General features: G+C 43.3%; 4 protein-coding genes across 4 annotated transcripts in view; 1 reads left to right on the top strand and 3 right to left on the bottom strand.

The window, feature by feature from the left end:
• cast (calpastatin) overlaps positions 1–1,052 on the top strand; it is a 37,986-nt gene extending 36,934 nt beyond the window's left edge. Inside the window, exon 44 of the mRNA XM_056436898.1 lies at positions 41–1,052. The gene's annotated coding sequence lies outside the window, so the exon portion shown is untranslated. The remainder of the gene's footprint in view (positions 1–40) is intronic.
• Positions 1,053–1,195: 143 nt separating this feature from the next.
• cd8a (CD8a molecule) lies at positions 1,196–4,652 on the bottom strand. The gene is made up of 6 exons (XM_056437362.1): positions 4,368–4,652; positions 3,954–4,274; positions 3,165–3,269; positions 2,578–2,685; positions 2,377–2,416; positions 1,196–1,907 (listed from the first exon to the last, which is right to left on the bottom strand). The coding sequence occupies exons 1-6, from the start codon at positions 4,411–4,413 to the stop codon at positions 1,859–1,861; spliced, it is 669 nt and encodes a 222-aa protein (XP_056293337.1). The 5' UTR covers positions 4,414–4,652; the 3' UTR covers positions 1,196–1,858.
• A 4,933-nt stretch (positions 4,653–9,585) lies between these two features.
• On the bottom strand, positions 9,586–16,175 carry zmat1 (zinc finger matrin-type 1). The gene is made up of 7 exons (XM_056438500.1): positions 16,030–16,175; positions 13,956–14,062; positions 13,794–13,877; positions 12,651–12,786; positions 12,309–12,557; positions 11,926–12,016; positions 9,586–10,958 (listed from the first exon to the last, which is right to left on the bottom strand). The coding sequence occupies exons 1-7, from the start codon at positions 16,166–16,168 to the stop codon at positions 9,992–9,994; spliced, it is 1,773 nt and encodes a 590-aa protein (XP_056294475.1). The 5' UTR covers positions 16,169–16,175; the 3' UTR covers positions 9,586–9,991.
• A 562-nt stretch (positions 16,176–16,737) lies between these two features.
• On the bottom strand, positions 16,738–17,340 carry gnrh2 (gonadotropin-releasing hormone 2). The gene is made up of 3 exons (XM_056437625.1): positions 17,206–17,340; positions 17,046–17,129; positions 16,738–16,776 (listed from the first exon to the last, which is right to left on the bottom strand). Exons 1-3 carry the CDS (start codon positions 17,338–17,340, stop codon positions 16,738–16,740), a joined length of 258 nt encoding a protein of 85 aa, XP_056293600.1.
• Positions 17,341–18,231: the final 891 nt, after the last annotated feature.

The following is an 18,231-nucleotide window of genomic DNA, read 5'->3' as shown; positions in this document are numbered from 1 at the left end:
ATGGCGCCCCGCTGACCCTCCGATGTGTCTCGTGTTGCAGGTCGTCCTGGGAGCGGCTTCCTGGATCGTCACTCTATTTTTCTAAATCATCAAGAATGTATAGTTGATCAACAAAAAAGACAAGACCTAGATATATATAGACACATAACGCTTGCTCACACACACACACACACACACACACACACGGTGCCTTTTCTGCTCGGTTTCACATGTAGTTTACGGATGAAAAGGTTTCGGTTGACGTCTTTGGAGAATTTTTATTTTTTTTAAAGACTTTTAAAACGAGGTGGAGAATGAAAGTGTGAGTGAAGAGGGGGTCGGAGGGCGGGGCTGTGAAGAAAGAGCAGTTTAGGTGAACGCGGTTGTGTGGTAACCGTGGTAACCGCCAGCTTTCAGCACAAAGTGAGCGTGCAGCAGCGGGATGTTCGTGCAATCTCGACGAAAGCCAAGTTTTCTCTCCCGATGCGGTCGACGCCGGCGCGCCGCTCAGTTCGAGCATCTTGTGGACGACGTGTAGTTTGCATAATTAAATGCGCGTTGGATTTTGCAGCAGGTGTTCTGCTTTCATAAAATTCTGCGTCTTGAGATTCTTTTTGGCGAACGTCTTTCTCTTCCAGTCACGATCCGTTGGCGCCCGAAAAGAACTCACTTTGTTTGTATGCTGGATAAAAAAAGAAAGAAAAGATGTTGTTTTGCTCTACATGAGACGACACTGTCATTTTACAGATGGCTTTCTGCAAAAGTCAAAAAAAATCTATATATACTGTCGCCAAGTTTTTTTTTTGTGGGTGTGAGTCAAAAGATCTGAGAAGTATTTTAAATGTGGGAATGCTGATTTAAATAAAGAACTGAACATTTGAACGGTGTGTGGTTGCGCTACGACGTCGTGGCCGGTTTCTACAATCGGTGCCGGTGTTATTCACAAAAGCTGCCTTAATTTGTGCAACAAAAAAAAGATGGATGAATGCAGTGAATTAATAAACGTTGTTTTTCAAGAGGTGTGAGGGAAGTGTGTAAATTGTGTGAGTTTATTAAATTGAACGGGAACATAATCTCTGTCTTTTTTCTCTTTTTTCTTCTCTCTGCGGCTTCCTTTTGACTCGGGCTGAAGCTTTACATCAAATATATGAATTATATTTCTGTGGAGCCTCCGAGTATGTCTGGTGCGCTAAAAATAAATATAAACACACGTATACCATTTGTTAAATATATTTATTTTAAGTTCTAAAACCCTCCTATAGTGAGACCATTTATAAATACGGTACATCCCATTATAATAATATGATTACATATTTGTTCCTCGATATCTCAAATATAGAAAAATATAACTTGGAACAATTAAAAAAAGTTTAATTAAAACTAACATTTCAAGCATTATCAGAGCAATTTCTTCTTTTTTTAACTTAATTTTTTTAGAATGCAAAAGTAAAATTCAATTCAAGTAAAACTAAAAGATGTAATTATGAGAAAAAAACTGAATTAGCTTTGGCCTAATACAACAACGGCACAATTAATTATATAACAATTTGAACATCAATTTCAAAATAAATGTTAATCATAAAGAATATTCAAAGGACTTGAGTGATTTCTATTCCAATAAACATGTATTACAATTCAATAAATAGACATGTGAATTCATAAGAGTTTAATCTAATGTCTAATCTGGATGTTAAAGATCTTAAGGATTTACATCCTTTCAGCACTTTATAAAGTTGTTATAGTTCCTGTTACAATCAGAACGTTTTATGAATTTACCATGAATGTAATTAAACTGTAAATAGGATGAAAATAATCTGCAACTTCCACACAACGGTCACATTATTGCTGTAAAACATTAAATTAAATGACATAATTTAGATTAAACGTGACTGTCGGTCATCATTTGTTTCCCCGCCGTCGGCCGCGGTCTATAAGAGACGAACAGGGTATTAAAATACACAATGTGAAATTATCGCTTAAATATGTGACTGATGTCGTCACAAAGGGAGGAAGAGGAGGTTATTACGTCTTCTGTAATATTTATTATTTGACATCTTTTATGACACGTGTGTGTTTTGGTGAATAAATCAATATTTTTCCACTAATATTCCTGTCGGTGTGGAAAACGCTTTGAAACAGCATTTAGAGTTTAAACTTTTTATTCTACCAACAAATTTTTTTTTTTACATTTATGTGAAGTCAGTTATAGAATTTTGAGTCATTTCCGTAAAAAAATAATATTTTTTAACTTTTAAAAGCAATATTACTAAACACCGAATAAAATAAATATGGGAAAAACGGAATAATAAATGACCATTTTATAACACTTTTAATTGTGGTGTCTGAGCTGGGTGGACGTCTTACGGTTAAAATATAAGATAAAAACACAGAACTTACTTTCTTTTGTAATGGTGCGGGCATCTCCGGGTTCGGATGTCTACAAGAAATCCAAAATGTTAGAAATATTGAAAAAATCATGACAGCAAACATCACTCAAGTTTTAAATGAAGAAGAAAAAACATGAACTAAATATTTCCATCTTTCCGAAAGACATTTACCAACTCCATTTTTTAAATATTTGATATTAAATGGACTCACGGTTGCAGTACAGGGTGCTGACGATGAGGAGGAGAAGAAGAAGGCCACAGCCGGCGGCCAGTGCTCCCAGTACGATTGGGGAGCAAACCATCCGAGGACCGGTTCCCCCTGCAGAGAACGGAGCTCGTTCACTAGCTAACGGTGTCACACGATATGCAGACGATGTGACGGTGATCGTTCACTAGCTAACGGTGTCACGCGATATGCAGACGATGTGACGGTGATCGTTCACTAGCTAACGGTGTCACACGATATGCAGACGATGTGACGGTGATCGTTCACTAGCTAACGGTATCACGCGATATGCAGACGATGTGACGGTGATCGTTCACTAGCTAACGGTATCACGCGATATGCAGACGATGTGACGGCGATCGTTCACTAGCTAACGGTATCACGCGATATGCAGACGATGTGACGGTGATCGTTCACTAGCTAACGGTATCACGCGATATGCAGACGATGTGACGGTGATCGTTCACTAGCTAACGGTATCACGCGATATGCAGACGATGTGACGGCGATCGTTCACTAGCTAACGGTATCACGCGATATGCAGACGATGTGACGGTGATCGAGAGCTTTACCTCGCTCGATGTTCTCCTCGTTGGTGCAAACGCACGGCGCCACCGTGCTGCAGCGGGTTGGAGCGGCGGGGTTCTGCGGCGCCTCGACTGCGACTTCAACCGGTCCTGATGAAAGAGGAAAGAGAGTAGGTTTATACCGGAAAGCATCCGATGAAAAACTGAATAAATACTCCCGGTGGAAGGTTTTTAGAACGCCTCCATTTCTCCAGTTTTTATTGAAATGTACAGTTTAATTTCTCAATGTGCTCTGAAATTAAAGTATAGAGAAAATAAACAATTGGAGATAAAAATAGATAAAAATACTAATAATAAGCTTATTTATATAGCACCTTTAAAAAACAAAGTTTACAAAGTGCTCTACAGAGAATTAAGGCAAAACAAATAAATTGGTACATCACTAAAAAGCTGTTCTATAAAATGGGTTTTAAGAAGTGATTTAAACGAAGTTACTGATTCTACGAGCCTTATCCCCCTAAATTAATCATGGAATGGTTTTGTTTAACAAAATGTAAACTAAATGTTTGACATATAACAGCCGAATACTCGCACAGCATTCTTTCTACAATGGAAATCAAATATTGTTCAGAAAGTTGTGACCCCTCACTCGTTCCCTGAAAAAGGCCTTTAGAACTCTGAAATGTACATTATTTTTTAACTTTTTGGTTTAACCTCCTTTTGTATCTTTTCAGGTTATCCACTGGACTCGAGCTGCTCACATTTCAATAAAAACGAGAACAATCTGTAAAATGTTCCAACCCTTTGACCGGTCGTGTCTGAAACAGAACTCGCCTCCGACCAGTCGGACCACTTTGCCGAACTCCAACTTGTTGCCGACCAGCGCCGCGCAGCCGTAGACGCCGCTGTCCCGAGTCCTGTTGAAGGACCTCAGCCTCAAGTTCCCGTCTCTCCTCAAGTCGCTGAACGTGGACTTGAAGGCGTCGCTGGACAACTTCAGAAAGCCGTCTTTGCTGAAAGACGCGATGAATTCCATGCCGGTGTCGAGGAGTCGGAACTGGACCACGAGGCTGGACCCCGGTACGGGCGCGCAGGTCAAGTCCACCGGCTCGCCGTCCTTCACCCTCTTCACCTCGCCGGCTCCTGGAGGCACGTCTACGAGATGTGAGACGAGGGGAAGGACCCAGGAGCAGAAGTCTGAGAAACAGAAGAGACTTTAATGCTGCTTCACGGGAGAGACTGACTTACTTTGACAAAACACCAGAGTCACCAGGATCCACTGTGGGACCTTCATTTTCTTTTATAGTCGCAAGACGTCAACCAGGTCTTTGTGGGGTCTGCAAGAGGTCCTTCAGAGAGACCGTCAAACAGCTGTGAACCAGGTCTCTGTGGGGTCTGCGGGAGCCTTCAGGTCCTTCAGTGAGACCGTCAAACAGCTGTGAACCAGGTCTCTGTGGGGTCTGCCGGAGCCTTCAGGTCCTTCAGAGAGACCGTCAAACAGCTGTGAACCAGGTCTCTGTGGGGTCTGCGGGAGCCTTCAGGTCCTTCAGAGAGACGCTCAGACCTCTGCCACCTTCCTCTCCGCCGTGTCGAGTGGCTTCACTGCAGCGCTGCAGAGACCTCCTGCAGCTCGGCGGGGGTCTGCCAGATGTTTGAAGTCGAGCCCACCGAGAGCTGCACGGCTTCATGCACGAGCATGTGGCGTCTACTTCCTCCTGACTTCACAAAAAACTATTTCTCTTGACCAACATTCTATATTCTATAACCTTTTTATGAATACTTCACTTTTTTAGCCTACTTTTTTACTTGTCCATGGCATTATATGACATTATGAGAGAATGCAGCTGTAACACATGAGGCATATACTTCTATACAACCAGAGGAGTCACCCCCTGGTGGTCAGGAGAGAGAATGCAGCTTTAACACGAGGCATAGACTTCTATACAACCAGAGGAGTCACCCCCTGGTGGTCAGGAGAGAGAATGCAGCTTTAACACATGAAGCGTAGACTTCTATACAACCAGAGGAGTCACCCCCTGGTGGTCAGGAGAGAGAATGCAGCTTTAACACATGAGGCGTAGACTTCTATACAACCAGAGGAGTCACCCCCTGGTGGTCAGGAGAGAGAATGCAGCTTTAACACATGAAGCGTAGACTTCTATACAACCAGAGGAGTCGCCCACTGGTGGTCAGGAGAGAGAATGCAGCTTTAACACATGAAGCGTAGACTTCTATACAACCAGAGGAGTCACCCCCTGGTGGTCAGGAGAGAGAATGCAGCTTTAACACATGAAGCGTAGACTTCTATACAACCAGAGGAGTCGCCCCCTGGTGGTCAGAAGAGAAATGCAGCTTTAAAACATGAAGCGTAGACTTCTATACAACCAGCGGAGTCGTCCCCTGGTGGACAGGAGAGAGAATGCAGCTTTAACACATGAAGCGTAGACTTCTATACAACCAGAGGAGTCGCCCCCTGGTGGTCAGGAGAGAGAATGCAGCTTTAACACATGAAGCGTAGACTTCTATACAACCAGAGGAGTCGCTCCCTGGTGGACGGGAGAGAGAATGCAGCTTTAACACATGAGGAAGTGAAACTCCTTTCTGATGAACTGAGAGTGCTGCTGCTCGTCCTACTTCCTGTTCATGATGGAAAGTAAAAGCACCGATTCAGTGACGGGCAACCAGACCTGACATTCAGCTCTTCAGTGGCCGACTCAGCCGTTCCATGGTGGGCGGAGACAAACAGTCAGTAGAGCATGTTCTGATCCTCGACTATTTATCGATCACATTACAGCTGCAGGTTGTTCATTGACCTTTTCTTTACGGGGGGATTCTGTTGATGCCTCGTGTTGGATGGGGGGACCCGGGCTAAACCAGTAGGCCACAACTGGTTCAGCATGGGCTTCCCTATCTCAGTCATACAGGGCGCCTCCACCCTGAAACTCACATCTGCTTGTGTGCGTGTGTGTCAGGTTTATTTTATTTCAAGCAATACAATTTAAAAAAATTAACAAATATAATAGAGATAAATGAACATCACTGTGCCAGAAGAGGTCAAAGGTCAAATGGGCATATTTGAAGCCTCGACCTATATAATATTAAAATATTTTACATGCAGAAAATAGACGACAAATGAATAAAAAGAAAAGAAAGAGGGGGGAGGGGGGCTCACACCGATGGCTCCTCGTGCAGGTCTCCACACATCCTGCACACTCAGAGAACGTGCAGCTCTCTGTCGGCTCTCGGGGCTCGCGGCTCGACTCGCGGTCGTTTTGCGGTCGTTTTGTTTCTGAGGCGAGCAGAAGAGCCGAGAACACCGAGCACGCGGCTCCGCCTCCGGCGCACAGGAAAAGGGTCGCGCGCACACTCCCTCAGACCACCACCACACAGCCGTGTATGTGTGTGAAACCACCACCATCGTGTGTGTGTGTGTGTGTGTGAAACCACCACCAGCTCCAATCATGTCTTGACAACCCTCCATCGCACGGGTGTGTGTATGCACGCGCATTCATGCGTGTGTGTATGTGTGCGTGTGTGAAACCACCATTGTGTGTGTGTGTGTGGGTGTGTGTGTGAAACCACCACCAGCTCCAGTCATGTCCTGACAACCCTCCATCACACAGGTGTGTGTATGTGTGCGTGTGTTTGGGCGTGTGTGTGTGCATGTGTCCATGTGTTTGGGTGTGTGTGTGTGTGAAACCACCACAAGCTCCAGTCATGTTTTCACAACCCTCCATCACACAGGTGTGTATATGTGTGTGTATCATGTCAGATGCAACACAAAACTGGTTCTTGGCCTGTAATTTAATGTGATCACAAGCCGCTGGAGGACATTCCAGTCTAAATATCAAAGGAAGAAACCAAACCCGTCACTCACACACGATAACAATGGATGAATGACACCCAGTGACACCCACTTCCAAACCTCTTTCTCTTCTCCTCCACGCAGACGTTGTGTAAACAAACGACACACATTGTGAAACTGAAGGTTACTAGTTATCTGTGCACGACTCCACGGGGTCACGCGACAACTCTACGGGGTCACGTTAGAACTCTACAGGGTCACGTAATAATTTGACGGGTCACGTAATAATTCTACGGGTCACGTAATAACTCTACGGGTCACGTAATAACTCTATGGGTCACGTAATAAGTACGGGGTCACGTAATAATTCTACGGGTCACGTAATAACTCTACGGGTCACGTAATAACTCTACGGGTCACGTAATAACTCTACGGGGTCACGTAATAATTCTACGGGTCACGTAATAACTCTACGGGTCACGTAATAACTCTACGGGGTCACGTAATAATTCTACGGGTCACGTAATAACTCTACGGGGTCACGCAATAACTCTACGGGTCACGTAATAACTCTACGGGGTCACATGATGCCTCTATGGGGTCACGGGTCGTTAACGGCCGGGGGCTGGAACACGTCGACGCCAAAACGCACAAACCACCAAGAGGTGTGTGTGTGTGTGTGTGTGTCATCACAAAAAGGATGACCTTTGTTTACGTCTCGAGTCTTTCCAGATCAACTAAATGAAGAGGAGTAAAAGGACAAAGAACACACACTTGACATTATGGTTTAGAAACACTAACTCTAAACAACAATTGCGCAAGAATGGAAAAGAAACCCAAAGATGAAGAAACCTGTTCCACATCTTTCAAAAGCAGTTTGGCCTTCATGCAACTTTTAAGAGACGCCTTCATTGGAAGAGACGTTTACTTTTCTCATTGAGGTGTGTAGGAACACACACAAACACACACGCACACACACACACACACACATACACACACCTGTTGCAATCACAATGATTGTTTTTCATAGTTCTGATTGCTGAATACCTTCTTCTAGAAATCTAGTTTTTATCAAAGCATAATTCACAACGCTGCCTGAGGTACTGAAGAAGAAAATAAACAAAACATCCTTGTAAGACAAAAGGAACTCTACTTTCCTCTCTTCAGTCTTTGAGGACCTTCTGAACATGTATTTTTAAAGAGATGTCCTCATTTGAACTCTTTCTGGTCTGTTTGGACGTGCAGTGACGTCCCTACACCACTAGAGGGCGCCGTCTCGGCTCCCTCCGGTCCACTCAGTGGTTCTGATGGATCCTGTAGAACAGTGGTCACCAACCTTTTTGAGCCCAAGATCCCTGACCTCCGCCTTCATGACCGGCAAGTTCTACCTTTGAGGCGTTGAGAGAAAACGACTGTCCAGACTGGACTTACAACTTTTTATTTGGCCTAATTGTCATTTTGGTCCAGCGTTCAAATTGATGTGACCAGGAACACAGAATTTAAGTGTAATATAACAAGTAAGATATTTGTTAACCGCACACAATATGAACAAGAAAAAACACATTTGCAATGAGCAGCTGGATGAACTACCAATATAAATGTTGTATTTATTTACATTACAGCACAACACTGACAACATGATCAGTCAGTGCAACTCATGTAAGTTCAGCTCTCATCATAATGCCATCAAGCCATGTCAGTGTTATGGGAGTGACTGAACTCTGTCTGTGAGCTTGTAGTTAGTTCATAAGCACAGACAGTCTGAGGCCGTCTGTCAGCTGTCTGTCAGTAATCCAGCTCCTGGTCTTTGATTTGGTGATTTTCTCAACTCCACTGACGAGTTTTTCGGGGCAAAATTGGTATTCATGAAAGTTTTCTCATCTGGGATTGGTTCTGAACTCACACCGTTGGTGATTACGTTCACATCAGCTCTACAGACATCCTCAGATTTAAATAATTTTCAGAATAATAAATATGAGAATCACCATTTGTGACTCCTGCATCTGTCCCTTTTCAAATAATAGAATAAATGCAATTGCAATCACTTTCAAGTAAACCAGATTGCTCTATCAGACAAGAAAAAAAAGCTCAATGTTGAGCTTTTGTTTTGAAGGACAACAGCAGAAAAGCCCAACTCACGGAGGTAAGACCTGGCAAGTCGCCAAGAATCTCGGCTGTCGCGCATGCGCAGGCGTAACCTGTTAATGCCGTAACGTAAACATGTACACGAAGGTACAGGCATTTCAACATGTATTTATTGATGACTTAGTTTTATGTCGGTGTACTTTGAGCTTGTGTAATATGTGAAGTTATCAATAAAGGTCTTTCTGCATTTCCCCTGCGCCTCACCTGTAGTGGTACGTTCCTCTTTCGGGGCGCACAGCTGACAACACGGCTGTGTAAGCGAACCCGTTTACAGGCGTTCATGAATCAGGCGGAGATGCTATCTGACCTCAATCTTCCAGTCAGAAAGAAAACATTTCAGAAGACACCTCAGAAAATGTTCGAAAACAAGGAACAATGTGTTTCTGAATTTATTTTCATTTTATTTTGGAGATCGACAGGGAACGTCTCCGAGATCGACCGGTCGATCGCGATCGACGGGTTGGCGACCACTGCTGTAGAAGCACACAGCTTCAGAGGAAATGAAGCCACACTTAATTAAAGTTTCTTTGCGCTTTTATTTGCTTTACCGAAGCTCACCAGCGCCCCCCACAGACTGCTACGAGCAGCGCAGATGCAGACACATGCATGAATAACTCAAAGTGGACTTAATGATCATTTACAATGACACGCAAACAAAATGAAAGATATCTTAAATATTATAACCAACACTGAATAAAGTGATACTGAATGAAGTGAAAAGTGTCTTAGTGAAAAATAAAGCTATTATAGCTGTGGACATGTGTGAGAACCAATCAGCACACGGCTAGCCAGCGAGCTCACCTGTGAGCACGTCGGAGAGTAAAAAGGTGCTTCGTTAACGGCTATTAACAAATATTCTAAAATACTTTATGATGTCGTGACGGCCATGCTCACAATGTAACGTCAATGTCGGCGTTTGGGTTCAGCAGCCCAGAATGGAGTCGTCCCACAGCTTCTCGTCCTCCGTCCGAGTGTCTGCTCTCTCTTTTGTCTTCTTCTTCTCTTTCCTGTCTTTGGGTCTGGCCCCCCCCTGCCCCCCCTCCCCATGTTCAACATCCATTTCGGCCTCAATATGCTCTTCAGTCTCTTTCCTACTGTCCAGCGTGTCCTCCGCCTCTAATCTGTCCATCCCTCGCTCCTCCTCCTCCTCCTCCTCCTCCTCCCCTCCTCCTTCCACCTCACAGTCCTCCTCCCGATATTTATTCTCCCGTCTCCTCTGCCTTCCGGGGTTCTTCTGCCTTTTTCTCCCGCCCTCCTTCTCGGACCCTCCGGATTCCTCTCGTCTCCTCTCCTCCGAGTCGTCGTCGTCTCTTTCCCTCCTCCGTCTCTTCCTCCTCTTCTCCTCCTCCTCCTCCTCCTCCCTCGGCTTCCTGTCTGCCTCCCTCCTGGACCTCCGGATCCTCCTCTTCCCTCGGCGCCTGTAGTCGCTGCCGTCGCTGTCGCTGCTGCTGAAGGAGGAGGAGGAGGAGGGAGACGATGAAGAAGTACTCGACCGCTTTCTGCGCCTCTTTCTATCTGTGAACGGGGGAGGGCCTCCGCCGGGGGGGAGAGGAGGAGGAGGAGGGCAGCTGTAATCCAAGGGGTGTGAAGGCCACGGCGGGCCCAGATGAGGAGGACGCCACCCCGCAGCCGCCGGGTAGTAACAGCCGGGGGGGCGCGAGTGATGAGGAGGGTGAGCGGTGGGCGGGAGGTCGGGTTCAACGACATCCCCCCCGTCGAACGCCTCCTCTTCCTCCTCGTCTCCCTCGCCCTCTCGTTGAGGGAGTGCTTGCCCGGCCTTGGGCGTGATGCCGCGGGCCTTCTGGACCTGGATGTAGTCCGCCAGCTCGTCCGCAAACGTGTTGTAGTCCTTCTGTTGAGATTTGCACAAGTCCACCACCTTCTTCTCCCTGGAGGACACGGGGAAACAGGAAGAGTTCAGTCAGGTGTGGAAGACACATAAAGACACATAAAGACATATAAAGATACATAAAGACACATAAAGATACAAAGATACATAAAGATAAATAAAGATACATAAAGACACATAAAGATACAAAGATACATAAAGATAAATAAAGATACATAAAGATAAATAAAGACATATAAAGATACATAAAGATACATAAAGACACATAAAGATACAAAGATACATAAAGATAAATAAAGATAAAGACACATAAAGATACAAAGATACATAAAGATAAATAAAGATACATAAAGATAAATAAAGACACATAAAGACATATAAAGATAAAGACACATAAAGATACATAAAGATAAATAAAGATACATAAAGATACATAAAGACACATAAAGATAAAGACACATAAAGATACATAAAGATACATAAAGATACATAAAGATACATAAAGATACATAAAGACACATAAAGACACATAAAGATAAATAAAGACACATAAAGATACATAAAGATAAATAAAGACACATAAAGATACATAAAGACACATAAAGATACATAAAGATAAATAAAGACACATAAAGATACATAAAGACACATAAAGATACATAAAGACACATAAAGATACATAAAGATAAATAAAGATACATAAAGATAAATAAAGACACATAAAGATACATAAAGACACATAAAGATACATAAAGACACATAAAGATACAAAGATACATAAAGATAAATAAAGATACATAAAGATAAATAAAGACACATAAAGATACATAAAGATACATAAAGACACATAAAGATACATAAAGACACATAATGATATTGGAGGTCAGGCGATGATATTAATCTGAAGTTTAACCCAAAACCATTTTGTTAGCTTTAAAGTTCAAAGTTTCTCGTGACGTGAAGCCTGAGTTCTGCCTCGTGGTGCGTTTGGAGCGTGTGGACTTTACCGGTTCTGGTGTTTGTTTCCTTGCATGTGGGACTGGTACATCTCCACAGAGCTGAACTGCAGGCTGCACATCTGGCACATCAGGGAGTTGGCTGCAGACAAGAGGCGTAAAGGATGAAACAAGAACATCATCATGAGGAGGAGAGCGTCCAGAGCCTCAGACTAACTGGGAGGAGGTGTTCAAACACATGCCTGCTTCACGGCCCACGCTTTACAAGAGAAGCGGTTGTTGTATGTTCTGGAAGGTTCTTGATTGTTCGTGTGACGGTATCAATGCTGTTGAACCCTTCTGCTGAGTGTGTGTGTGTCTACTTCTTTCAGGACAGTGTTCCTGAGACACGTGTTCCTTCCCTCTGCAGATACTCGCCGTGGAGCCGGCCGTACCTTGTCGGGCGTCGTCTCCGAGCTCCTTGAGCAGGTCCCGTCTGGCCTGGTTCCGCTGGTGCTTGCGCCCGTTGTAGTGCTGCGACGCCATCAGGGGGTTGTTGAAGGAGGCGGCGCACAGGGCGCAGCGCTTCTTCGGGTCCTCGGGGTCCGCCTCCGCCGCGGTGCCCGTCGGGTCCTGAGGATGTTCCCCGTCGCCCCGCGGGGCCGCTTTCAGGTCGCCGCCGTCGGGGCGCGGTGAACGAGCCTCTGCGTACGAGACGAGCGGAAAAAAACGTGAGCGGACATTTTGAATATCGTGCGGCCACATCCCAGAATGCCTTGTTGTCAGTCACAACTCGCCTGGCGGCGCGAGGCCTCGCCTGCGGAGATGCTTCGCGTGGACTTTGCCGCCGTAGTGGAACTTTGCCACCACGTGGGAGCTGAACACCATGTTGCACAGCTCGCAGAAATGATCCGCGTCGGTCGCCATGGCGCGCTGCGGCGAGCGGGGACGAGACAGGTCAAAGGTCAGAGAGCGCTTCTCACTTTTTTGCAGTTTTTATTTCAATTTAAGCAGCTCAAGTCAAAAAGAGGTTAGAATAAAAAGTTTAGGTGACAAAAAACTGAGTTGTATAAAAAGCAGGGTTCATACACATGTTGCCCAATGGATTCCAGGACCTTTCCAGGACTTTTCCAATGACTTCAAACCAAATTCCCATGACCAAACATGTGGTGAAATCTTGTTGTATACATGACAGTGGATTATCCCTGAGCTGCTGTTGCTATGGCCAACGAACTCTTCAGTCACTCGCAGCGCGGAAAGAAAAGAAAAGATAAGTGTCTTTCTTTTAAAAACATATTCATTTTTTTCAAACTCAGCCAAAATGAACATGTGAATATCACAAATTTCCAAAACTTTTGTGATTTTTAATTTTTTTCAAGGACTTTTCCAGGCCTGGAAAAAACCGTATTAAAACTCCATGGCTTTTTCAGGTTTTCCATGACCGTAAGAACCCTGAAAAAGGCTTTTTTCAGGGAACAAGTGAAGAGTTCACGACGTGCAGCTGTTCTAGAAGTTAATAAAGACGCGAAATTAAGTCCACAGGTGTCTCAACTTCAGTCGGTTATTTACAAACCCAAACCTGTCTGTATAAAAGTTGTTACTCCACCCTCTGAAGTATCATTTTGACGGTGTTGTACTGCAGGAAGTCATATATTGCTCTTATAATGGCAAGAAAAAGGCAAATAAAAGGAAGACAGACCATAATAACCCTTAAAAGCATCTTTCCTTTTGAGACTTTGAGACTTTTGACCGTGGTGTGGATGTTTTATGATCTTAGTAAACAGAAAACAATGTAAAAAATGCCTTTGATGATCCCTGAGACCTCATCAGCTAGACTGCTTCCTTTTAAATAGCATAAATATCACTATTATTGCAGCGTTGCTACGCTCATCGTTCAATATTACAGATTAAAAAACACAAATCCCGGAGCGGGAGCCGACCTGGGGTCCCGCGGCCCCTCGGTCCCCGTCCTCAGCTCTCATGGCCTGCAGGTACGCCTTCAGTTTGTGAGCGTGCTTCTTCCCCTGCAGAGGAAACGGGAGACATTTTCATTCAGGATCTGACCCCCCGAGGTTAATGACGACATGACGGCACACACACACCTCGTAGTGCGACAGCCTCTGGGACTCGAACAGCAGCACGGCCTCACACACGTGGCAGTAGTCGTCGGTGAGGAGGCCCTGGAGGAGCCGCTCCGGCCTCCGGGCCCCTGTGTGGCAGAGTGACACCGTTACAGCCTCAGAGAATAGAGATGATTATCAAAGGCTTTTAAATCCTCACATCACGACTTTATTCATCGTTGTAAACTCACATTAGATGATATATAGACTACCGAGAAGCTGACTGGTGCTCCTGTGTCTCCTCATTGGCGGATTTTGATCAATATATGCAGACAAATTGGCTTTTTTTGACGAATTCGAAGCTGGAAAATGAAACCGTGATTTGTATAATGTTATAACTTACTGAGAAATGGAAAAATGCATCTTAAGGGAATTCATACATTTAACTGCATCCCACTTATTCAAGATGCACCGACTCTTAAACCCACTTAAAGCAATGTATTATCTATTGTGCCCTATTATATATATATAATTTATAATATATATATATATAATTTAACAGAAAACCACAACACCAACTTGATGACGGTGCGATAGAGCAGAACCTCGACACATATTTGTCACATATATTAATGCCGTGTGAGAAAATCATGGTTTCATGCTTGACTGAATTAATTTGACGTGATCAATGTCTGATGTATTTTAATTTGTATTTTTCCCTTGAAGGCAGGAAGCGTAAACAACACGTGTATCACACCCAGATCATTGTCATTGTATTAATACCTAAAGCTCAACTGTTGTTATGGGTGTGGCTATTTTACTAAAAAACTGTGAAGAAGCAGTTGGTGAGTTTCATTTTTTAGAGATTATATTAAAATGACATCAATAAATCTGAATGTATACGAGCTGTTGCTGTGAAACTAATAACAAACACATTAATGCATTTTCATAATTTAACAGACATGTTTTCTTGTATGATGAGACACTATTGCAATCATATATGACTGATTATTTTTTTATGCTTATGTTGATGACTAAATATTCAACAAAAAACAAGCTGATTTTAAATCGTTATTAAAACATTTTTGTTGTCTCAACTGCAAAGATGTGCTTGCTTGTTATGAATATTAATATTTCTGATCAATTAAAATAAATATTTGACCTACTTATCAGAAAAAAATACTTCTATATGAATCAATACATGACCGTGGCCACTGTCGCCCTATCAAATGAAAAATATGGAATTGGAATAAAGATTATGTAATATTTTTTAAATACTGACGGCCTATATAATATTAACTCTCCAATGTGAATACAAAAGGACAATAATGTACTAAAATACAGCATTTCCCTCTAAGTCTATGTAAATATCTACAGCTGGAATAAACTAAGGACTGTAAAACAATTAATGCACACTTTGATATTCCAACATATATCTGTACATTTTAAAAACTGTACTTACCAAAAGATAATCACAGTAGCAGTTATCAAGAGAACAGGGAGTGTAGATACTGTATTTTATAATATGTGTATAATGTTTTAAATATATAAGTTATGCCTTTCATTCCCTCATCTTGAGAGGGACACGATATTCAATGAGATTGATTATGAGGTCCATCACACTCACCACCATCTTGAGAATACTGACGTTGTTTTTGTTTTTTAAACACACAATAAACAACAACATTATAGACTTAAAACTGTTCCACGAGCTCGTGCATCTGCAGTACATTGCGCTGGAGCAGCGCTACGAAGTTTCCATTTATTTGCTATTTTGAGACCCACTAACTAAATGGTAGAAAGTTATGCAGCACTAACGAGCAGTTGGCCGACCACTTCCTCGGAACGACGAGCAACTTCCTAACGTTGTATCGGTGTCACTATTGGGGTGTTTTCTTTGGCGACACGATTAGCGGGCGGTATAACATATTGTGCCTGACTTTTAAAAATTTTTAAACGGCTGATGTTAGCGCATTTAGCCGATGAGCTACGTTAGCTTCACTGGCTAACCAGTTAGCTTCACTGGCTAGCCAGTTAGCTTTGGAAAGCTAACGTGGGCCCCGGCGGTTTAGGACACGATACGACTGAATGTCGACGTTTGCGGACCAGAACTCACCTTCAACCTGGGTGCTATCTATTTGAATGTTTATTACTTTGTCAGCATCTGTGACAGAAGCCGCGTTAGGGGTACTGGTCGTGTTATTTTGAGTGTCTGACTCCGCAAGCAGCGGAGTACAGGCACTTATGTCGGCCATGTGAGTGTCACCGAGTGCGGCCGAGTCTCTTCGGGCTTTGCCGACAGTTCTTCTTCCTCTTCTTTGAGGTGTATTGACGGTTTGACAAACAACTAATTGGCGCATTACCGCCACCATCTGGTAGGCATGGGAAATCAGGACGTCCAGTGTTATTACAAAATATATAGATTTATGGAACGTAATTAAATATTTTTTTAAAGCACAATATTTACAAAAAATGTAATATGATAATAAGAAAACTGCACAATATATACAACAAATAGACCATAATAATAATATTAAATGAAAGTTTTTTTTAATTATTATTTTTTGGCTTTGGGGAAACCATTGTCTTACAGGAAAAAATGCTTTCATGTCAAGGCTCAAATCTACACACAGAAAAATTTCATATCAAAATAGATACTTTATTTTAAGACATTACAATTTCAACATTTGTTTGACAAAGGGTGAAATCCATTTAATGCTGGAAAACAACCGCATACTGACACATTGAACACCAAGACCAGATCACAGAATCAACATGAAGTTAGTTTTCATTGGGTAGAAAAGCAATGTGGAGTTGAAAGCCATCACTTTCTCTTCTGGAGCTCTCTGGCTAAGGCATCCAACTGTGAAGAGTAATACAGTAAAACATGAGAGCCAGACAATGTAATGTGTAGTTAGAGAAGTAAGAGAAAGATTCTCTGTTGAGAAGATGAACCGATTAGATTACACTGTTCCACATTTATATGCCAATGTGGTGCGATCCTGTCCATATTAACACCGCTCATGTCTTATTCAAACAAATTATATTGACATGGATTTATATGAGCTAAATAAGACGTACATTAGTGAGTACCATAAGTGGTGTTAACGCAGCACTGAATGGTTCACTTACAATGATGTTTTTCAGAATATTCCTCCTCTGGGGTCTCAAGTAGCTGCATTCTCCGGCCTCGCACAGCTTGATCTCCTCTGAAATCTGAGAAAACGTGGCGAGTGAGGTCGTGGATGTGAGGGAAGAGAAAACCACAACGCACACGAACACTCACCCCGACCTCCGACGGGCCGAAGGAGTCCAGCTCCCTCTTGCCTCCGGGGTACCAGCCGTGGGACCAGTGCTGGCCGTCGGTCAGCTGGGCGCCCACACAGAGAAGCAGCCCGAGCAGCAGCAGCAGCCGAGGAACACGCATGGTCCTACAACCTGCAGACGGACGCGTGAACTCGGACTCAGACGCTGTGAACTCTGACCTTCTGTCCGATGCTTAATTTAGATTTTCCTGCAACAATAACTCGGACTGAGTTGAGACGTCTGGTTCTGCTATTTTGCTGCATTATAATATCAGGACACACTTATATTAATCTTAATTATTCTGCTATTTTGCATTTTTGCTTAATTATTCCCTTGTATTTGTTGTGATAATTAGAGAAAACATATTCAGGATTATCAGGTCAAATATTAATATGAACATATACCATCTTAAATCTGAATTCTTCCTCAGAGACAAGTTTCCCGTTGTAACAATGACCTTCTCTGAGGAGATAAGATAATCCTTTATTAGTCCCACAGGGGGGACATGTCAGGATCACAGCAGTGACATTAGAGCATTAATAAAAATAAAAATAAAACAAAATAACAATACTAAATACTAAAATACTAAATATACAGAAAATAAAATGCATACACAAGGCAGTGACTAAAGTGAATTTCCAGCTGGCGACTACATTCTCCACATATGAACATATGAATGTGTATTAGTCCAGTCGCTGAGTGCCCTTACCTTTGTGACTGAGTCTCTACAGGTGTCCCTAGACGTCCCTCTGGATGCTCACGAGTGGAACGCTGCAGAGATTATCTTCACCCTCGTCCCCTCCGGAATATATGTACTCCTCCCGATGCATGTTTTTTTTTTCTTCTTCTTTTCTTTCTCCATTACCATCCCCTAATTGCCCCGCCCCTCCCTGACCTCGCCTGGTCCTCCTGACCCCACATTGATGAGCGGCCCCTCGGGGACCAGGAGGTCCAGGAGACACGGCCCGGTCCAATTATCATCTGCAAACAGCAGCGCCGCCCCTCGGGATGC

The sequence above is a fragment of the Pseudoliparis swirei genome, chromosome 18, assembly GCF_029220125.1.
Source record: "Pseudoliparis swirei isolate HS2019 ecotype Mariana Trench chromosome 18, NWPU_hadal_v1, whole genome shotgun sequence".
Taxonomy (NCBI): domain Eukaryota; kingdom Metazoa; phylum Chordata; class Actinopteri; order Perciformes; family Liparidae; genus Pseudoliparis; species Pseudoliparis swirei.
This window is presented reverse-complemented; position numbering and strand designations above follow the sequence as displayed.